The sequence below is a fragment of the Garra rufa genome, chromosome 8, assembly GCF_049309525.1.
Source record: "Garra rufa chromosome 8, GarRuf1.0, whole genome shotgun sequence".
NCBI classification, from domain to species: Eukaryota; Metazoa; Chordata; class Actinopteri; order Cypriniformes; family Cyprinidae; genus Garra; species Garra rufa.
In genome coordinates this window covers 16,103,368-16,127,369 of record NC_133368.1, presented here as the reverse complement: position 1 = coordinate 16,127,369, position 24,002 = coordinate 16,103,368, and the positions used below count along the sequence as shown (strand labels likewise).

General features: G+C 36.2%; 1 protein-coding gene across 1 annotated transcript; it reads right to left on the bottom strand.

Annotated features, from left to right (window-relative positions):
* Positions 1 to 86: 86 nt before the first annotated feature.
* On the bottom strand, positions 87 to 22,728 carry gpr155a (G protein-coupled receptor 155a). The gene is made up of 16 exons (XM_073845536.1): positions 22,540 to 22,728; positions 19,855 to 20,313; positions 17,482 to 17,881; positions 15,690 to 15,858; positions 15,381 to 15,536; positions 14,022 to 14,105; positions 13,751 to 13,871; positions 13,452 to 13,536; positions 11,521 to 11,611; positions 10,465 to 10,666; positions 8,700 to 8,786; positions 4,866 to 5,005; positions 4,399 to 4,494; positions 4,239 to 4,303; positions 2,141 to 2,275; positions 87 to 1,830 (listed from the first exon to the last, which is right to left on the bottom strand). The coding sequence occupies exons 2-16, from the start codon at positions 20,279 to 20,281 to the stop codon at positions 1,638 to 1,640; spliced, it is 2,451 nt and encodes an 816-aa protein (XP_073701637.1). The 5' UTR covers positions 20,282 to 20,313; positions 22,540 to 22,728; the 3' UTR covers positions 87 to 1,637.
* Positions 22,729 to 24,002: the final 1,274 nt, after the last annotated feature.

Here is a 24,002-nt window from a genome sequence, read left to right as displayed (position 1 = left end):
CTTTTACTTCAGCATTCAGTAGTCACACTTGTAAAAAAGACCCGACACAGTAATCATATTCTAATTTTATTATTAAATGGGTTGCACTTTATTTTACAGTATATGCACTAGGGTTAGTACCTCTTTATTGTCCCAGTTATTATACTATATTAAGTACATAATACAGTATGTATATACAGAACATGACTGTAAAATCAAGGGCATCCATTATCGAAATTAGATATAGTGCATTCATAAATGATAAACTTGGGCTGGGTATTAAACAAAATTCACCTTTGAATTATACATATGTATTACTATTTTTATATAAAACTATATATACAAAAATAACAAATATATAAGCACAGATATCCCATGCAGTTAACAAACACTTTCACCGAAGTGCTTTGCAAAGTTAATCATTCCAGAAGGTTTCATCTGGAGAAATGTTTTATTGTGGAAATTAAGTTGGCAGAACTTAAATATGAAAATAACTTACTAACTGTCCACTTACAATGTTAATAACAATAAAAAAAGAAATACTTTCATTGCAAAACTTGGCAAAAAAAACTGTAACAACAGCCTGTGTGGTGCAAAATCAGCTGTAAACCTTAGACTTTACATTCGATTCAATTCTATCCGTTATGGATAAATAAATTTGTGAAATTAATGTTAGGCAGGTCAAAATAATAAGAATGCAAAAAAAGCACTAAGAAAAAAAAAAAAGCAGATGACCACGATTTCCAGTCAGCCCTTTCGCCATCCTGTATGTGTGAGGTAGGTTAAATCTTCAAGACCTCTTTTTAACCAACTACTTTCACATCTGGTTATTGTTACTAGCTACTCAATTAAAGGGTTAGTTCACCCAAAAATGAAAATTAGCCCATTATTTACTCACCCTCCATTCATCCTAGGTGCATATGACTATTGTCTTTCAGACGAATCCAATCAGAGTTATAATAAAAATGATCCTGGCATTTCCAAGCTTTAGAACGGCATAGACGGGTGTTTCTCTTCATCAGTCCGAAACAAGTCCAATAAAGTGCATCCATCCATAATAAAAAGTGTTCCACACGGCTCTGTTGGGTGAATAAAGGCCTCCTGTAGTGAATCAATGTGTTTTTGTAGAAACAATATCCATATTTAAAACGTAAGAAACACTTTGCCAATGAGTCTCTCATAACATTTGTTTACAGAAGCAAAGGAAGCAGTTTCCTTAGTTTAGCAAAGGAAAATCAGTCTCCTTTTGGTTTATATCGAAATCCTCTGACATTTTCCGTTAAAATTCCATGTTTTGAACTTCTACTTTGTGACCAGTGGGTTTTAAATATGGATATTTTTTAACAAAAATGCATACAGGAGGCCTTTATTCACCCCCCGGAGCCATGTGAGGCACTTTTTATTATGGATGGATGCACTTTATTGGACTTGTTTTGGACTGATGAAGAGAAACACTCGTCTATGCTGTTCTAAAGCTTGGAAATGCCAGGAGAATTTTTATACCACTCCGATTGGTTCATCTGAAAGAAGGAAGTCATATACACCTAGGATACCTGGAGGGTGAGTAAATGATGGACTAATTTTCATTTTCGGATGAATGTGCGCGGTGTCATTGGCTAAAATGTGCGTCTGCCAGCCTTAGAAGCGATTCGACTCCTCTATGTGAAGCGGTAGTGCAGGGCTTCATCCTGGAAGCCGTGTTCAAGGGTGATGTGCTGAATGACTCCGCCCTCGAGCAGACGCGAGCCGTACGCTAGGGCCTCCCCCTGGTCGCTGGCCAATCCCACGCTCTGCAGCCAGCGCACCATGTCACTGCCCAGAAACGTCTCTGTGGCGCTTCTCTTTCCACACCTGCACAGCAGAGCATGTGTCACCGACTACACCCAAACCAAACAGGCAGACAAGGATACAGACAGGCAGGTGGGCAAGGGTGGCAAGCAGACAGGAAATGAGATGATTAGAAAGCCAAGGAAGAGGTTTGAAAAAAGAAATCATTTTTTAAAAATCATAAGATACATGCAAATATGTTTTAAACATGCATACATGACGTGACATGCAAAATTAGACTATAACTGCAAACAGATCAATGCATGCAAATGAATGGTTACATTAAAATAATTCAGTGCAAAACAAGAGGGATAGCAGTTGGAGGGTCTTTCACCTTTTCTTGTGAACGATGTCTTTGACGCACTGCTCCTTATGATATGTGAGGAACTGACTGCAGGTCATTCTGATCTCCTCAGACACTGCAGAGCTTGTGACTTCCTGACCCCAACCCTGCCACAGGCTCGCTAACCTTTAGCAACATACAGAACACCATCTAATCAGTACAGTAATGCATGTGTTATAGGAATAGGTTCCCTTAAATTAAAACATGCTTCATCTCAGGCCAAGATGTAGATGAGTTTCTTTCTTTATGGGAACAGATGTCGAGAGATGTAGCATTACATCACATGTTCACCAGTGGATCCTCTGCAGTGAATGGGTGCCGTCAGAATGAGAGCTGATAAAAACATCACAATAATCCACACAAATTCAGTCCATTAGTTAATGTCTTGTGAAAAGTGAAAAGTCACGTGTTTGTAATAAATTCGTCATCAAAGTGTTTTAACTTTAACCCTCAAGCATCCTTTGTATAGCAGCCCTTAATTTGTCTTTTGAAGGTCTAAGGTGTGATCCCCATTTTTGAATTTTTAAATAAATGTCATATCACTGTCTTCGATAAAATAAAAACGATTGATTTATGCTAGTTTGTGATTTTTGCTTTTATTTAGGCCTACTTCTAAAAGTACCATATTTTCTAAAGTATGCTTTATTTTATGTTATATTTATAATTTCTTATACTTAAGTAAAAAAAATCTGTTGATATCTGATGACATATGATGGTATAAAAATATACAAAATATCAATAGCCACTATATGGCTATAGTACTTAATGGCTACATATAGGCTGAAATCTACAAACAACAAAACAACCTTGTACCACTTTGTTCCAAAGAATGCTTAAAGGTTAAACTGTCACTTCTAGACAAAATATGAGTCCATAATATATAATAATGTTTCCTCCAGTGAAAAATCTAACCACATATTAGTTTAGAGCTGTTTTGGATGGTTTACACTTGTAACCGACGCTTGATCTGTGCATATTTCTCTCCTGATTCAGATGAGATGACTTTTTCACTAAAGAAAGCAATATTATGGATATAAGATTTATATATTTACCCAGAAGCAATTGTTTTAAGTTAAAAACATGTTACTGATTAATTTGTTTCTTACAAAACACGCAGTTTTGTGGCTTATTGTGATGTTTTTATCAGCTGTTCAGACCCTCATTCTGACGGCACCCATTCGCTGCAGAAGATCCATTGGTGAGCAAAAGATGTAATGCCAAATTTCTCCAAATCTGTTCTAATGAACAACAAACTCAACTATGTCTTGCATGGTCTGATGGTAAGTACATTTTCAGCAAGTTTTAATTTTTAGGTGAATTGTTAAAAATGATTTTTTTATTTATCAATAAAAGCTCCTTCCCCTATCCAGACCATTTATTGAAGAAAAGCAACCTTACAATGACATTAAACTAGTAATTTGACTAAAAAAGCTACAAAAATGTAGATTATGACCCATTAAATTATTTATTCATCGTCCTCATCATATATAAATGTCAAAGTTTTTTTGTGCCAATTGTCAACCCGCTCTCTGACCCTTAAAATTAAACAGCTGCCGCGCTGTTAAGACTTATGTAAATGCCATATTTGCATGTACAATAAAGAGACAGCTTTTTGCTATGGGTTTGCGGTGAGGTTTGAAGTTGTTTTTAACTGCTCCATCTTTCAATAAAAAAAAAAAAGTCCATAGCTGCATTACACTGTCAGGGGATCACAAAGTAATCCAAACTGAAATGTGCCACTCATTCAGTTCATAAGAGCAAAGAATAGTTTTTTTTTATCCTCAGATACACTCATTGTAACATCAATGAATCAACTAAACCTAGAACTGTTCCTTTTTGGTATCAAAGAAAGTTAGAAAACAAACTGCATGTATTCAAATGCATTAATCTGACTGATCTAAGTTGTAGAAGAAGTATGAAACAAGCAGTTTTTTAGCTTAATCTCAATAAATGCTCCTTCTTGGACTGGAGAGGAAGTTGCAATTTCGGAAAATAACAGTACACTTTCATAATTTTCCAAAAGATCATGGAAAATTTGGTTCATCATCATATGACCCCTTTAATAAAGGTGAAAGAGTTTTGTTGTTACCTCTTTTTGAATGGAGAAATAATTAAATGCTTGTCAAGGCCAAAAAAGGCAAATGAAATCAGACCCTATAGTGGAAAAAGACAATAAAAGACATGTGTTAGTAAGAGTTGTAACCAAGTTTGACTTTAGTACAACACATGTGACAGGCACACGCATTTACCTGGCCATAGTTGACCACAACACAAAAGAACTGCAGCTCTAGATACAGCCGACCTGGATCTTTATTAAAGAGCCACCACAGACAGCTGGACAGATTCTACAAAACACACACAAAAACAATTCACAGAACAATGACTAGACTCTAATAACAGTAAAACCCCACCCAAAGATAAGAGTGGTATGCATAATGAAGTGAGTTATTAAAAAATGTGGTATCATATACAGTACAAAGCAAAAAAAAGTCTTTTTGGGTTACAGTCTCAAGGCACTAATATCAAAAAAGTTCATGTTCATCATAAAAGAAGTATTATTAAGTCATCGTCTCTATGAATGGTAATTTTAATTTATTTTGGAATAACTAAATAGATGTGGACAAAAAAATAAGCACATTATTGACCCTCATACGTTTTTGTAACAGTATAATGTCAAAATATAAATTGCACGTGTATGGTAAACGAGTGTACTCACAGCCAGCAGACTGATGGTCAGTAACAGACACATAAGCACATGTCTTGTTGACTGGATATCTGTGTTCTGTCTGTCCGCCACTTTCTGTTCCTCTTCTACCAGCAAACAGTTTGTGGATGTACACTGCTGGCCACACGGACCTAAAAACAGCATTAAATTAATATCATGCATGTTTTACAATATACAGTATGTCACAAAAGTGAGTACACCCCTCACATTTCAGCAACCATTTTAGTGTATCTTCTCAAGGGACAATACTATAGAAATGAAACTTGGATAGCAGTTTAAATTTACGGTCCTCTGACAATTACTCAACATACAGCCATTATTGTCAAAATATCTGGCAACAAAAGTAAGTGTCAATATTTTGTGTTAGCACCATTGTTATCTGGTACTGCCTTCAACCTGGGCATGGAATTGACCAGAGCTGCACAGGATGTTGCTGGGATCTTCTTCCACTCCTCACAGAGCTGCTGGACGTTAGACACCTTCTCCACCTTCCGCTTGAGGATGCCCAACAGGTGCTTGACTGTAGGCAAGACACAATTTTCTTGGTACTCCTCCCCAGGGCATCGCCACACATGCTGGACACCATCTGAGCCAAACAAGTTTATCTTATAGTCTCATCAGACCACAGGACATGGTTCCAGTAATTCATGCTCTTGGACTGGTTGTCTTCAGCAAGCTGTTTGCAGGCTTTCTTGTGAGCCAGCTTTAGATGAGGCTTCCTTCTGGGACGACGCCTATGCAAACCGACTTGTTGCAGTGTGCATCGTATGGTCTGAGCACTGACAAGCTGATCTTCTACTTCTGCAACCTTTAAAGCAATGCTGGCAGCACTCATGCATCTGTTTTTTGAAGCCAGGTTCTGCACCTGACGCACAGAATGAGTGCTCAACTTCGTTGATCGACCCTTGCAAGGCCTGTTCTGAATGAAACCCATCTTTGAAAACCTCTGTATGACCCTGACCACTGTAGTGTAACTCGGTTGCAGGGTGTTACTGAACCTCAGTTCTTTGAACATCCAGTTTTCAGTATGAGAGAACTTTAATTAAAGCACCTACTTTTAACCGCTCTAATACAAGATACACAAGTTTGTATGGTCCTATCAAGCAGACAAAAACATAAACATGATGAATAGGACATGATTAAACAAAATAATGCCGTTATCACTTAGGGTGTACTCACTTTTGTTGCCAGCTATTTTGACAATAATGGCTGTATGTTGACTAATTTTCAGGGCACAGTAAATCTATATTGCTATACAAGCTGCACGTTGACTACTTTAAAATATATCCAAGTTTCATTTCTATAGTATTGTCCCTTGAGAAGATATACTAAAATGGTTGCTGAAATGTGAGGGATGTACTCGCTTTTGTGAGATACTATATTTTCCTCTCAAAATGTATTTGGTTAAGTTTCAGTGAAGTCTTATTGATGCAAAAATCATTAAAGTAATAGTTAATGTTACATATTTTCATGCAACTTTTCCATTTATATTACATTATACACATAAAAGTATATATACAGTACTGTGCAAAAGTTTTAGACCACTAGTATTTTCACCAACAAAAAAAAAGGTTTTTAAGTTAGTTATTTCTATCTTTTGCTGTAATATGCCAGTAGGAAATTTCAGTTTACATTTCCAAATACTCATTTAGCCGTTAATTGTAATAATCCAGTGAGATTTTTGTTTGCACAAGGAGTTTAACATCAGCCAGTGCTCCACAGATATCTGATCTCATCATAATCATCATCCAGTCTTTCTGGAATAACGTCTTCAAGATGCTTCAAGAAACTGACTTGTAACGCTACAGTACTGTTAAAAGTTTTAGGTACTTGTGTAAAAATGCTGTAAAATGAGGATGCTGTCAAAATTAATGTCATAAATAGATGAACAAATGAACTTAACTAAATTAAATCAACACTGGTAGCTTTGCAGGTAGGTTTCTTGAAGCACCTTAGAGACACTGACAATTCTTCTGAATTTAGTTTGAGTTTTTTTCTGTTTTCTGATCTCTGCGAGGAGCACTGGCTGTTGTCAGACTCCTTGTGCAAACAGAAATCTCACTGGATTATTACAATTAATAGCTAAATTAATGTTTAGAAATTTAAACTGACATTTCCCACTGACACACTACAGTAAAAAAAATAAAAATATCTGGCTTAAAACCACTTTTTTGTTGGTAAAAATACTATATATGCATAATGTTTTTGCACAGTACTGCATGTCTGTCATGCTTCAAAAGCTCTTAAAGGTATTAAAAAAGTGGTCCACGTATGAGGAACAGACTAATATCAAGAACGCTTTTCATTCTTCATTTGCACAACTGAAGCTGTGTGCTGCGAATGATATTTCAGAAAGGCTGAAGTTCAAGACTGAAACGGACTTCACGTCTCATGTCATTTCCTTACTCATTTTACTAATCAATTTAACATCTGAACATGTTCAAAGACCAGAAAGAGATTGTGTAACTACACTGTTCGTTTTCTGTGTATAAAGGTAAACCAATCTTGAGAAAATGATTAGACAAACGGAGAAATGTGACGCGTGTTTTCAGATGTAGTTAGCATTTGAACTTGATATTAATTTCTTTAAATGGGCTGGATCAATCTTCTAGATTTACCTAGACTCTCTGAAAGTAATCTCTATAATCAGCTTACCAGGAAACCAAATATAGCGTTTAAAATGTTGATGTGAGCACTTGTGAGGAAGAACTATTCACTGCACTGGCCAGTTTCAATTTCTTTTTATTCCATACAGATCTATTAGTAAAACTTCCGGTAACACTTTCTATGAAGCCCGTATTTATAATACATTATAAGGGTATTCTTAAGGCATTATAATGAATGCATAATGCATTATAAAAAATATTATAATATGTTATATCATCTCATGAGTATTCATAAGAACAGTTTTAATGTATTATAGTTTGTACTTTTTTGTGGTTATAGCTTTTAAGAGAATGATTACCTCCTCATAGTTATAATGTATTATAAGTCTCATATCTTGCCATGTTTCTCACGTCACTTTACTTAAAGCATACAAAGACCACTTATAATTAATTATAATAATATTTCCCAAAGAACCCTAAGATCAGGTATCAGTTTAGAAATGTGTAATATGAACAGTTTGATGATTTTGATGGTACCCTTCAGACAGCTTTTGATAAGTAACTCTTATTTTTGATAAGTCAACTAGCAGTAATTATTATTATGCTGAATATATGCTAACACTAAATTTCGATGTTTCCCCAAAAGACAAACTATTATGTTATATTAGGTAACTCTGCAAGTACATGAACATTCTATCTAGCCCAACCATAGCCTAAGTCTACTATAAGGAGTGTTAGTTGACATGTAGTTAGAAAGTTTAAGCTTATAGTCAGTAGACTTAGGGGACCATCAAAATAAAACGTATAATGTAAAAAATAAATGTAATATGATATAGTCCATTATAAATTTAAAAGATTTAATATGCCGTTCATTGTGTGTTATAAATTATCATAATCTTAAAAGTTATAACCTCAAATACTCAAGTATTATAATGTATTACAATTGTTGTTATGATTATTCATGAGATGGTATAACATATTATAAGGTTTCTTATAATGCATTATGCATTTATTATAATGCCTTAGAAATACCCTTATAATGTGTTATAAATAGGGGCTTCATAGAAAGTGTTACCAAACTTCCTTATCCATAATCACAAAATGCTGTTTGCTCTGTTGGGCTCTAGCTACAGTAATGTCTTTTTTACATGTAAAAAAAGCCATCTCATATTTATCTAGAGAAAGTTTGAGTGAACAGGAACTGAAAGAAAGAGAGAACCTGTTTGGACGGATGCTTCCTCGTTGGTGCTTGTAATGTCAGGCGCAGACTGTAGACGGCCACACACACACTCGCACATCTGACAATCTGACAAACACACACAAACATCAGTCAAATTCTTTCATAGACTTACAGTTATTTTACATGTGTTGTTTTTGTAGGCTCTGAATGGCATACAACATGATGCTACCATCTACTAACTACTATTTTCATTCTCAAAGTAGTATGTATTCTGTGCTCATTGTGAACATTATTCTGTATTTGTGGAATAACCACATGACCAAAGTACAGTTTGTGGATAACTGTACCCCACAATGCAGCAGGCTTGAACTTCCTTTTTTAATGCAATGACTGTGACTTATCTCTCTAACTTAAATGTTTATAGAAAATTTGATTCAATATGCAGATAAAGGGTTTTATTTCTATCATGATATCTGGACAACAACTGCTAAACTAAAAGTGACATAAAAAGATTGTATAACATATTACTGTTTGAAACATTATTTCATTATAAAACACATATTTTACATGTTACATATTTTAATGTATGTATTTTGTTACATATTTTGACCATATAGAACCATATTGCCTTTTTTATATTAAAAGTGGGTAGTATGAAATGTATACTGTACAGTATGAAATAAACAGTATGCTGGTGTGTATTCAAGGGCCAGATTTACAAAACGCTTCTCAACTAGAATAATCTTTTCCCATTAATAATAAAGTAAGAACATTTATCAAGAATGTTCATATTTTTCCTAAGATTGTTCTAAAGACAAGACTTAAGAATAATTTGAATTCCTGAAAAGAACATTCTTAAAAATCATCACATTCAGTTGAGGTCAAAAGTTTACATACACCTTGCAGAATCTGCAAAATGTTAATGATTTTAGTTGTTCATGAGTCTCTTGGTTGTCCTGAGCAGGTAAACTACCTGCTGTTCTTCAGAAAAATTCTTCAAGTCCCACAAATTCTTTGGTTTTTCAGCATTTTTGTGTATTTGAACCCTTTCCAACAATGACTGTATGATTTTGAGATCCATCTTTTCACACTGAGGACAACTGAGGGACTCATATGCAACTATTACAGAAGGTTCAAACACTCACTGATGCTTCAGAAGGAAAAATTACGCATTATTTTGTCTTCAGGGAAACATGTAAGTATCTTCTGTAGCTTCTGAAGGGCAGTACTAAATGAAAAAATATGATATTTCGGCAAAATAAGAAAAACATTCTGTTCAAAAGTTTTCACCCCGGCTCTTAAAGCATTGTGTTTCCTTCTGGAGCATCAGTGAGTGTTTGAACCTTCTGTAATAGTTGCATATGAGTCCCTCAGTTGTCCTCAGTGTGAAAAGATGGATCTCAAAATCATAGTCATTTTTGAAAAGGGTTCAAATACACACAAATGCTGAAAAAACAAAAAATGTATGGGAACTGAAGGATTTTTCTAAAGAACAGGGTCATTTTTATAAATTCAACTATCTTTTTATCTTGTGGACTATATTTAAACATCTTTGAAATATATGAAATATATTAGTCAGGTCAGTACTAAATAAAAAATAACATGCATTTTGTATAATATCTCTTATTTTGGCAAGGTGTATGTAAACATTTGACCTCAACTGTATAACTTCTAATTTGTCTGAAATACCCAAAGCTACGACATTTCTTAACTTCTGCCTTTTTCCATGATTTCCATGATTCCAGCCCCATAGTTGTACAAATGAGGAGGAGGTGTTACAATGGAGGAGTTTTGAGTGTCATACCTGTGTTAATGCTGCCTATAGCACAGGGCTGCTCCACAGAGCTAGGTGTGTTTGTGTCATAAGGAAGGCTCACGTCCTCCTCGCTGTCAGACACCGATCCATGTTCAAGGCTGTGATAGTCTCGTGTTCGTCTGCTGAGCAGAGTGAGAGAGACGCTACACAGCACGATACTCACAAATAACACCACAGACGTGCAGATCACCTACAACACAAACAACCACAAAAAATGTTTTCAGGACCTGCAGTGAAAATACACTTATATGATTACTGACAGTAAACACACGGTTTATTCTTTTAGAATGAACACAGGTCCAGCTTTTAGGAGAACACTAGATAACCTCACAAAACCATTTTGATTTCAAACATGCAAATGCATGTTGGGCGCATGCTTTTAAGCAGGTAAATATAAGACGTATATTTCAAAGTTTGTTGTAAGTAACACACTTCCTGCTGCAAGTTGGCGGCACTATGGCTATGACAACTGCCACATCTATTCGTCAGTCCTCTTAACCCAAAATACAACACCAATTTGATCTAAATCGTGAGAACGATAGTATAAAACACTTTTTAATTCATAATTATGAATTATGATATGCTGAACTGGATATAACTACACATAGTTCTAATATTGGTTCACATGTTTGTGCCTAGTTCACACTGATAGACCGATCTGTGTTGCCTGAAAACTTACAAAATGTAATGAAATATTTTTTTCTCAACTAGTTCAAGTCATATTCCTGTGGTTTGAAATCCAAAAAAATACTAGACTGCATTTTAGCCTGACTATAAGGATGGAATACACTTTCTTTTGTTCATAGAGAGCAGACTGTGTATTTACTGTTATGGTATTTTAAGCATTATGCAATTTTGTGAGTTCCTGATGGGCATGATCAGAGGCAAAACATCTCTTTCCATTCTGCACAAGAAAGCATCTTGTTATCAAGCTACCTTTGCACCATTACTAAAGCAAACAATTCTGACTGCATTATTTGAACAGACAGTGCAGAGTGCGTAAAGTGGACCTGTGTGAAAGGCTTTCTTTTATCAGTTTTGTACCTGCGCCTTTCCATAAAAGAATGCAGAGTCGATAGCGTTTGGCAATCTTTCCCCTGTCAGGAGGAGGACACTCACAGCCAAAACAGGGACACTGTAAGAGACAGAAAGAGAAAACAGCAGATAGTTTTTGGCCTTAAAAGACTTATTCAGTTATCTAATAGAGCACAACAGTGACTAGCCACTTTTTCAGCCAAATATATTTGGATCCAAGTATTTTGAGACTGTAGGGAGACAGTTTGTTTGTCATTTTCAATGCCTCACAGGATTGCAAGGTCCTTATTAGGGGTGTAAGAAAGTATCGATACACGTGTGTATCACAATATTTAGTTTGGTGATACTGCATCGGTTCTCAAAAATGCTATATCAATATTTTTAAAAAGAATTCATGGCAGTTGCTTGGTTTTTATTTTACACCCTGACCGCTAGATTGCAGTCTTCTTATCTCTGAACCTAAACAGTGACAGGAAATACTAGCATAAGGGGACGTCACTAATCTTAGCGTTAATGGAGGACAACAGAATAGTTCCTACTCCTGCCTCGGTGTACAAAGTGTGGCGACATTTTGGCTTTTGAGGTAATGTCCGCTCCAGGAAGTACCCCAATACCCCAATATATTGCCTTGCTTATAGTATTGCAATGTATCACAACATATCGTATCGTAACCCCTGTATCATATCACCAGATTCTTGGCAGCCCTAGTCTTTGGATTATGTGGATTATGGGTAATATGGTTCGACATTAAGGTAAAACATGTTTTTTTTTTGTAATACATCTTTTACACTGAGGACAACTGAGGTACTCATATGCAACTATTACAGAAGGTTCAAACACTCACTGATGCTTTAAAAGGAAACACAGTGCATTAAAAGCCAGGGGGTGAAAACTTTTGAACAGTATGAAGATGTGTATATATTTTTTTTTTATTTAGCCTAAATATAATTCTTTCCATTTAGTACTGCCCTTCAGAAGCTACAGAAGATACTTATTTTTTTCCCAGAAGACCAAAGTTAAATTTACCCTGATCTTCAAATTCAAAAAATTTCACCCCCGGCTCTTAATGCATCATTTTTCCTTCTGGAGCATCAGTGAGTGTTTGAACCTTCTGTAATCAGTTGACCTCAGTGTGTAAAGATGGATCTCAAAACCATTGTTGGAAAGGGGTCAAATACACAAAAATGCTGAAACACCAAAGAATTTGTGGGACCTAAAGGATTTTTTCTAAAGAACAGTAGGCAGTTTAACTGTTTAGGACAAACAAGGGACCATGAACAACTATCACTAAGAAAAAGACCAGTTGTGGATAATTCAGGTTACAATACAGTATTAAAGGTTGTATCAGCGATTTCTAGCCTGAAACATAAAGTGTCAAATTCAGCTGACCTTTCATCACGATCCGCTCGCTGCCTGCCCCATAAATTGTCTGTGAAAAAAACGCGTCTCTCTGGTCAGCCTAGGGTCCGAGATATGCCAAAAAAACAATCTGCACTACCAACCTTTCCACAGATAAACAAACAGTGTTCCAACCAATCAGCGTCAGGGGTTTGGTGTTGTGGACTTTCGCTCCGCCTCCCTCACATCCCTGCACCAGTACGAAAGTCCACAACACCAAACCCCTGACGCTGATTGGTTGGAACACTGTTTGTTTATCTGTGGAATAGTTAACAGCGTCGATTGTTTTTTTGGCATATCTCGGACCCTAGGCTGACCAGAGAGACGCGTTTTTTTCACAGACAATTCATGAGGCAGGCAGCGAGCGGATCGTGAAGAAAGGTGAGCTGAAATTGACACTTTATGTTTTAGGCTAGAAATCGCTGATACAACCTTTAAGAATCAAGCATATGTAAACTTATGAATGGGGTTATTCTGCCATGTTCATCATCTACAGGAACACAGCTGTTTATTTATGTGACTTTGTTGAATGTGCCACTCACCCCCAGCCAGCGATCACAGTGAGCCCAGGCCTGAAGTTCACATCCTCACGTCTCCTCATGAGGAGCAGAGACAGAGCGATCAGACCTTCACAACACAATGAACAACATTATTCAAACACTTTAAACACAACCCCAAAACTCTATGAATTTTACAAAAACTTAACTCTCAACAGACTTTTATAAGGTTTTCTTCAGTGGTAATCCACAAGTTTTTTTATGCCGTTGTGTGGACCAGGTAGAGTTTAACGGTATTGAATCTGATGTTTGAAAACAGGTTATTTTTTAAACTTATGACTCACCAGGCCAAATATAGGTGCTGTAGAGAGAGCCGTACAGTAGAGTAAAGGTCAACACCTGACCCAGGAAGTTATCCTGCTCTGCCATGAAGTTCCACGCTATCATCCCAATACAGGCTAAAAGCTGCAAACACAGGACAGTTATTAGCTTATGCAGAACTTGCAATGGAAAATCATCAGGTTGCATTTTGACTGAATCAAAAAAACTGATCTATGATATAATGGAAAATTACAGTGTCTCTAAAACCTAAAAGCATCTACGCAATAAGCTTACCTGTGCCACAAAAAGGTTTATGGTGAAAATGTGAGGAATTCTGTGAAACTTTCTGCTTAGTAGCATAACTGCAACACTCCACACCTGCAGGGACAGGAAGAATGAACATCAACAGAGTGTTCCAGAGAAGTGCAGGCCAGAGTTTGAATGCTCTTTTGCACTTGTTTCAATCACCTCTTTTAAAACATACAGTACACCTACAGTAACAACCTTTCAAAACCAGTTAAACTGGTTTAGAGAGTTCACGTGTGCATGCATATGCTTGAATAATGTTATAAGTAGCTTGAACCAAACTTCAGTTTCTTGGTTTTTTTTCCTCAAGCTTATTGCAAAGAGGAAGGAAGTGTCAACAGCTGCATCTGACAACAGCATGACACTATCCGAGATTGGAAACACCACGACCACTATCTACACTAAACACACAAACACATGACCTGCTTGAACCTGCCATGAAGTGTTTGAATTTCAATGGTGATTACAACTTAAGATGAAAATGAGTGTTTACATGCATCTTATAATGATTATGCTTAATAACCTGATCATATGTAGGATCATGCAAACACCAATAGTACTTTTCTGCTGAGTTCTTTACTTTGCTGATCTGTGCGCTTTAATTGTTGCCCTTTAACCCAATTTCACTTTGCATGGAAACACTTTTCTGTTTTGTTTATTTAGTGTGTGCATGTTTTGTGCACATGTTTATTCATTTAATCTCATGTGTTTTATCGTATAGCTGAATGAACATGATTTCAGTTCTTTTTTCAGATCTTGATATTAAAGAAGTTATGAAATCTTATCTGAAATGACAAATAAGGGCTTCTAAGACAGTGAAAATGATTTTTTTTTAATGACAAAAAAAATGTAACAACTCTGTCAAGTGGTTAACCAAGTAATTATATATATAGTTTATGTCTTTGGTTCTTTTAATTGTGATTTAATTGTTTATGTTTTAATAAATGAAAAATAAATTTATAGATCCAGACCAAAATATGTCCACCATATCATCAAATCTTTTTTCTCAATTTCCCAAAAAACAACAACAACAAAAGCATTATTTGACATCATTACAGCTTTCCCACAGCATGTCCACATTGAAATCCATTTAATTCCTGGTTCCCAGAGCATCTCTGTCAATACTGATAATAACACGGATTTACCTTTATCCCATAATAATCACCTGCATTAGAGCAGAAGCAAAACAAACATGCGCTCCCACCACCAGCATGAGGGACAACAACAAAATCACCGCACTGTAAGTATTCGTGACTTTATAGAGGAAGCAAAAAGAGACAGATTTGGAAATCTGTAATAAAGAGAAATGAAAACTGAGAATCTGCGTATGAACAGGTCAACACTCACCAATGCAAAAAGGCTGATAATGCTGATGTTGAAGCTGACGTGCTGCAAAGCTAATGCTAGTGGATCCGAGTCCATAAACGGAATGGTCAACAGCCAAGCAGAGACATACATGATGGGAGCCGAGAGAAACGTGCTGATCACCATACCTGAGGTCACCTGAATGGGGACAAATATTTCATTGTAGAGGCGATGTTTACAAAAAGTACTGTGGCTGTGGTTTGATAAACTACAATTTAGCCAATCAAAACTAATTAAAGTAGTTTTTACATGCATTAAATACATAAAAGATGCAAAAACACATCCACATACCACTTCCAGCTCCATGTTGTATTGTGATGCATATATGGCCACACTAGGGGCAGTGGGGAAGACTCCATATAGAAAAGCATAGTTTGACAAACTGGTGTGATTCAGGGTGCTTCTGTTTCCATGGTCCAAAACCTCAACCATGCCTCTACAGATCAGAGGCATCACCAGCCTAAAGTGTGAACAGAGTAAATTCTGCATTATATAATAAAACCATAAAAAAACCAAGAACTTTTGATTACAGGAACCATATTTAGCAATGTCAACATTGTTTTTAATCTTACTCATAAATACAAGTAAGAACAGAAAAAGAGTTTGGCTGATTTTAGCTGTTTTGTTTTTTTTTCACCAGGGAATAAACTAAATATACAAGTCAAACATGAGCAGAACAAACTGATCAGTTGTCACAGATGGAGTTTCTGTCCTCTAACTACGCTTGTGTCTTTAAAGTACATGGATTAACCCTGTTGACGTTTTGAGAAACATTCCCATTGGACCAAACACTGTACTGTTGCCAAGTTACACTGGAGGCTGCTACTTGCAAATTTACAGATTCAAATAACCTGAGGGCATGAACATTAAATTTGTTTTCTCGCCTTAGTAAAACATGCAAAGATCAAAGAGAGTATCATGAAGACTATTAATAATTTGGGTGAAGATTAATGTACAGTGCCTTGCGAAAGTAATCATACCCCTTCATTTTTTCCCCATGTTTTGTTATGTTGCTGCCTTATGTTAAACTGCTCTACATTACTTTATTTCCCACATCAATCTACACTCCATACACCATAATGACAAGGCAAAAAAAAACAAAACAAAAAAAGTTTTAACATCTTTGCAAATTTATTAAAAATAAAAAAACTTTAATGATTCCATTGCATAAGTATTCATACCCTTATCTGGGACAGTTGTAAAGTTAGCTCAGGAGCATTCATATTGCTTGTAGATGTTACTATATTTTGAGTGAAGTTAACTTGTGGCAAATTCAATTGAATGACTATGCTTTGGAAAGGCACACACATCTTAAAAGGTCTAACAGCTGAAAATGCTTATCAGAGCAAGAAAAACTGCTGTAGAGCTCAGAAACAGGACTGCATCAAGCCACACATCTAGGGAAGAGTTCAGAAAAAGAATCTGCTGCACTTAAGTTTTACAGAAGCATATAGTCTCCGTTACCGTTGCAATGTACTTATTTCAGTTTTTGCTTCTTTTTTATGAAGTTGTGACACAAAGTTGTGACAATTCTATTTTTGCTTTGTCATTATGGTGTATTGAGTGTAGATGTGGGGAAAAAAACTCTTTAAAGGAGTTTAACAAAAATGAATTGCAAGGCACTGTAATTCCAATACAGTATTGATGTACAGACAGTTCATTAAAAATTGAGTCTATCATATGATTTCAGAATACTTGATATATATCGCACACAAGCCATGTGAACTAATTTATGGTGCTTTTTGGTCTATTTAGGAGTTAAAATGGAAAGTTAACCCAAAATTTAAAAACTGTCAAGATTTCCTCACCCTCAAGTTGTTCCAAAATTGTATGAATTTTCAGCTAAGAAAAAATACTGCTAAAGTCAATGGCTACTGTCAACTGTTTGGTTACCAGCATTCTTTACATGAGGGTGAGTAAATGTTAATTTTTGGCTGAACTATCACTGTTTGATAAAGAGCGAAATGGACACTCTGCTAGACTTCTTATTTTGTGTTTCACAGAAGAAAGAAAATTAATAGAAAGGCAAATGATGACAGAAAATTCCATCTTTTACTACTAAAATTTTGCATTGTAGACTTACAGTTTTGCTGTGATGAGGAGAATAAGGGCGACCACAGTAGAGCGGGTGAGCTTTTTCAGCTGACCCACCATGGTTAGACCCAGATAAAACAGCGCTGCTCCTCCAAAAGAGTTTCCCAGACCATCTACAAACTCCTCCATGAAGGATGGGATCTTCTGGCCCAGCACGAAGTGAGAAATGACCCCGATCACCACCATAAAGACAATGGGGTTCTTGACCACTTGAAGGAGCACCAAACCCAACACTTGCAGCTTACTCTGCTGGTGAGGTTCTCCATTCCTCCACCTCTGCACCTCACAGAATGCAAAGCCTATCGGGTTTAGGACCATGAGGGAGACGGGAGCAACCAGGTAGATGTACTGAAGATATTCAGGATGAGTGTTGCGGTACAGAGCTTCAACTGTGGAGGAGGGAGAGACAATTAGTATTAGATACGATTAAAGGATTACTCCACTTTCAGAATAAAAATTTCCTAAAAATGTACTCACTCCCTTGTTATCCAATATGTTCATGTCTTTCTTTCTTCAGTCGCAAAGAAATTACATTTTGAGGAAGACATTGCAGGAATTATCTCCTTTTAGTGGACTTCAATGGTGCTCAATGGATTGAAAGTTAAAAATGCAATTAAAATGCAGCTTTAAAGGGCTCTAAACGATTCCAGCCAAGGATTAAGGGTCTTATCCAACGAAACAATCTGTAATTTTCTTTAAAAAATATATATTTATACACTTTTTGCTGGTCTTGTCTAGCTCCTCCAACTTCAAAAATCGCCCTACATCGCTGTTTCCTTTTTTTAAAAAGGGCATTTGACCTTCCTTGCACGTTCACTTTGTAAACACTTGGTCGGTACTTCTGCAGCAATGTGGGATGATTTTGAAGTTGGAAGAGAAATTTAAATGGGAGTTTTTTGACATACCCTAACTGTATTAAACCGGAGTGCGCAGAGTACGCATTGCAGTGCTAGACAAGACGAGCATTTAAGGTTATATCTAAAAATATAGTATATCAATTGTAATTTTCTTTTTTAGAAAACAACCAATAGTTTCGCTAGATAAGACCTTCAATCAATTTTTAACCTTCAATCCGTTGAGCACCATTGAAGTCCACTATATGGAGAAAAATCCTAGAATGTTTCCCTCAAAAATCTTAATTTCTTTGCAACTGAAGAAAGAAAAACATGAACATCTTGGATGACATGGGGGCGAGTAAAATTTGGAAGTGGAGTAATCCTAAAACAGGAGACACACCAAAATATTTTGTCATCATTTACTCGCCCTCATTTGGTTCCAAACCCATATGATTTTCTTTTACTAAATGAGATGTTCAGCACAATTTCTAAGGTGGTATTTTTTATAAACAATAAGAAAAAGCCAAATAGCATTGGTTAGGTTCTTAAATGTGCTGTTTGCTATTTTTTAACTGTGTTAAATCATAAAAATACTTTGTTTGCAGATATTTAGACATACCTGTTTCTCTGAAAACAATACTACAGCCAATTGTTCAACTTTGAAATGCGAGCTCTGTGTCGCAATGTCTTTTTTTGTTTTGGTGTGTGTGACTCTGCCCACTGCCAGTTTAACCAATAGCATTTTGACACCCTGGTTGGTTGCCAGTTGGCAGAAAACACAGCATACTGCAGCCAGCAAACAAACTGGGTCAAAGATCACAGATTCTACCCAAGCTAGCCCTTGCATTCATCTAAAAAGGTTTAAGATGGAGGAATATTGCTACGGAAGAACATTAAAATGCTAATTGCCTTCCATTGTCAATTGCACTCATTCCTGTTGCACATCCTCAATCTGGCAACCCATTTGAGCTTTGAGTCTGAAGAGGAGGGATGAGAGAAACGTTTCTCTCCAATATTTTGGATTTGGACTGCAGTAGCCTTTAAAGGTGATGATATATGGGGTAAATTACAATTTGAACACTGATTTAGAAGTTTTTTGTTAACCTTTTTACAACCATTTAGCATTTAATGTTGTTTCAATGTGAACTGAACTACTAATGTTGTAGGTTGTGTGGGTGCAGACTGGGTAAAGTATTATATGAATCATACTAGTACTCTGTGTCAACCACTGGAAATCCATTTAAGTGAAAAATGAACCTGAAAGTAAACTAACAGGCTGTACAGCATATGGATTGTGTTACTTACAAACAAATCAAGCATGCTGAGAACTTTGAGCAGAGGAAAGTAAAAGAACATACATGTATACAGTCAGAAACATCACTGATTTTTTTGAAGATCAGGTTTTTCATGATTCGTGGGTTTGGTTCTGTTTCTGTTAGCCATAATCTGAAGCTTCCTTATGGTAACAGGTCTATGACACATGCATTATCACTTTATTTATTTATAGCTTCTTCTTTTCTACTTACCAATAGGGAACCCCAGAGCAAAGTCATTACTCTGTGTGGCAAATATGGAGAACAGGCCAGCTTTGGAGAAACGGCTCTCTCTGTTTGCCACCAAAAGTGTGAGTACACACACGAAGAAGAACACAGTCACTTTAGCCACCAAGATACTAAAGAAAAAAGGCCAGATTACGTCGCCAAAGTCCAGCAGCACCATGTTTTTGAAAAGCAGGGCTGGAAGCGCAAACTTGGACACAAAGCTGCCCAGCCCTTTAGCTTGTGTAGCCGGGATGATGTTTGTACGGCCTGCCACATATCCGCAGAGAATGATGCCAAAACACTCAAGAAGGGCTGGAAGGAGTTTGTCGATTGCCATGCAGGGTGGGACGGAGGGGGGGTCAGATCCATCCCTGCTGTTGAAGATGGAGCTATTAACCAACAGATCAGCCATCTTCAGATTGACTATAGTCCCCTGATAACACTCTAAAAGTAAAGAGAAAAAAGCTTCTTTGTTTATTCAATCGACAGTTTTGTGTGGGTTTAATAAAATACAAAACATAACAGTCATGTCTATTGAACATGTAAATGTGTTTTTACCCAAATGTTTTGAATCACAACAATGACTATATGAATATTTGTAGAGATAGTCAAATCCTGGGATGAAGTCAAACTCGTAACCTTATAAAGCCTAGTATATCATATTTAACACATGAATTTCTAAGGCCTCTAAATTATCATCATAATGAAAACTTTGCTACACAGCCTGCTGTCCAACATATTCCACATTCCTTCTGTTGTCTCAATGATAGTTTATACATTTTTACAAAGCCAAAGGCCTTTTAGTATAGTTATAGTAAAATAAAAATAAAAGTCTCCCTTCAGGTTATGGTTTTGAATGATTTTTATAAAGCAAACATAAGAATAACTTTTATATTGTTATTAATATGTGACCCTGGACCACAAAACCAGTCTTAAGTCGCTGGGGTATATTTGTAGCAATAGCCAAAAATACATTGCATGGGTCAAAATTTTAGATTTTTCTTTTATGCCAAAAATCATTAAGAAATTAAGTAAAGTTCATGTTCCATGAAGATTTTTTGTAAAATTCCTACTGTAAACATATCAAAATGTAATTTTTTATTTGTAATATGCATTGTTAAGAACCTAATTTGGACAACTTTAAAGGTGATTTTCTCAGTCTTTTCTTTTTGACTTTTTTGCACCCTCAGATTTCTGATTTCAAATAGATGTATCTCAGCCAAATATTGTCTTATCCTAACAAACCATACATCAAGCTTTCATATGATGTATAAATCTCAGTTTTGACAAATTTAACCTTATGACTGGTTTTGTGGTCCAGGGTCACATATATCAAGACAAATATTTACTGTACTGAAGCAATTTGGGTTTACTTGAATATCATCACTTTTGGAATGAAAAAGAAAAAGTGAAAGTGTGAGTAGTAAATGATCCATTAGATTTTTTTTTTGTTCATCTCTCAGTCATAATTGTATTGCATTGCATTATATGTTTTGCTCTTTGATCATAAAGCTGAGCATTTAGTTTTATGATCATATCTTACTAAGATATTTTATTTAGCATTTATTTAAGTAGTTTGCTATACTATAATAAAAAATATCAATGATTTACATTAAAAGAATATATCAGAATTTCACCATGTGACCATCATAAGGATCCGTTTTTTGAAATTGCAATCCATATTTAAGCTTTCCGTTGATGTATGGTTTGTTAGGATAAGACAATATTTGGCTGAGATACAACTACTTGAAAATCCGGAATCTGAGGGTGCATAAAAATCTAAATATTGTGAAAATCGCTTTTAAAGTTGACCAATTGAAGCACTTAGCAATGCATATTACTAATCAAAAATTAAGTTTTGACATATATACAGTAGGAAATCTTCAGAATATCTTCATAGAACATGATCTTTACTTAATACCCTTAAGATTTAAAATTTTGGCATAATAGAAAATCGATACTTTTGACCCATACAATGTACTTTTAGCTATTTCTTCAAATTTACCTGTGCTAATTAAGACTGGTGTTGCGGTTCAGGGTCACATATGAATATTAGCAACTTCACAAATATTGCAGTTTTTGCTCCGTTTGGGCCCCTAAATAAAACTGAGGCTTTTTAAATTTCCTCGAGTATGAGCTCCATTTTCTCTCTATATCATACTATATGAGCCATAAAAACTGAAAATATAGTACAAAAACATGTAAACTCTTTTAGAATTTGTATTGTTTTATATTTTAATTTACAAGTTCAATTACCTGTTCTGTTTAAAAATATATTTCTAGATTTTTCTGACTATTAAACACAGTATGCCAGACTTTACATGGTTTAAGGGTATTATGATGTATCTAACCACACATTTTTATATATGCAAATATATAGACAAATGGGAATGTGTTTTAGTCAGAGCCTACACCCAAAAACTGCTGTAGCTATCATGATACAGTGTTGGCATCAGATGGTAGTGCCATGGTACTGAATGATTACCATATTTACGTAACTTTACGTATTTATTCCAAGACATCACTAATAACATTATGGTACTAAAAATCAACTTGTGGTACTTCCTTGTAGTAGTCAGCTAAAACTCCACATGAACATGAACAACACCTGAGTCTACTTTGGATGTACCGGCTTCTGTATGTACAGTAGTGAGTTGTTGACAGACTCACCGGATCAGCTGATTCCTGTAAATCCGATCTAGTGTGTGAGAAACGCACAAACACACTTTCACTCATGCTGTCTCATTCAGATGACTTTGAGGAGTAAACTCAGCTCCATGGCAGCTCTTCCGCGTCGGGTCTGCTCGCCTCTGCTCTCAGTGCTGTAAGCATGTGTCTTGTTATCTGAGCAGCAACACACACCGCTGCAGTGAAGTAACCATCACACAAACTTCAGCTCGCCAATAGAAAGCAGCCAAAGCTGTGCGCATGCGCCCATGAGCAGGGACCTTTCACGTACTTTGCATAAGCTCAAAACAAACTAGACATGCAAACCTCCTTTATTAATAACAGATATGGCGTCTCTCGATTATATGGGAATAACATTTACATTTCACACGTTCAAATGTATTTATTCTGAAAAACTGAACAATACATCGTCAATTCCTACTTGAATTTAACACCTTACAAAATACGACCAAGACAAGATCTTATAATGACCGATAGAGGGCAGCATTTCTCTAAGTGAAGGATTCACAATGTACTGCTAATTTGAAACTTTTTCTTCATTGTTTGGGCCCCTGAGCAGTTTGTGTGTAGGGAAAAAAAGACCACATAATCTTGTTGAATAGCTTAAAAAACATGAATGTGAAAGAACAACACACACAATAAAATATACATTTAAAAGGATAGTTTACGCAAAAATGTCATGTCATTCCAAACCCGTAAGACCTTCGTTCATCGTTGGAACATAAATTAAGATACTTTTGATGAAAAGCTTTCTTACCCATAGACAGCAAGGGTCCTACCATGTTCAAGGTACAGAAAGGTACCAAAAACATTGACAAAATAGTCCATGTGAAATTTTGTGTTTGTTTCTACGTTTTTGGTACCTTTATGGACCTTTAACGTGGTAGGACCCTCTATGGAGGGTCAGAAGCTCTCGGATTTCATCCAAAAATATCTTTATTTGTGTTCCAAAGTTGAACGAAGGTCTTACAGGTTTGGAACAACATGAATTATCATTAAATAATTTTCATTTTTAGGTGAACTACCATGCTGGAAAAAAAAACAGCTACAAAACCAGCCTAGGCTGGTTGGCTGGTTTTAGCTGGTCAGCAGGCTGGTTTTAGAGGGGTTTCGGCCACTTTTGGGAGACCACCAGGGAGACCACCAGCTAAAACCAGCTACTTCCAGCTTAAACCAGGTAAGACCAGCCTACACTGCTGAAAAAAAAGAAAAAAAAACCCGGCTAAAACCAGCCTACTCTGTTGAAAAAAACAGCATATGCTGGCTAGGGAGGTTTTGATGCTGGGATGCTGGTAGGTTTTGATGCTGGTTTAAGCTCATCCTTTAGCTGGTTTATGGTCCTTGACCAGCACATGACCGGCTAAGGACAAGCATAAACCAGCTAAGGACCAGCTGAAACCAGCATCAATACCTAACCAGCATCCCAGCATCAAAAATACCTAACC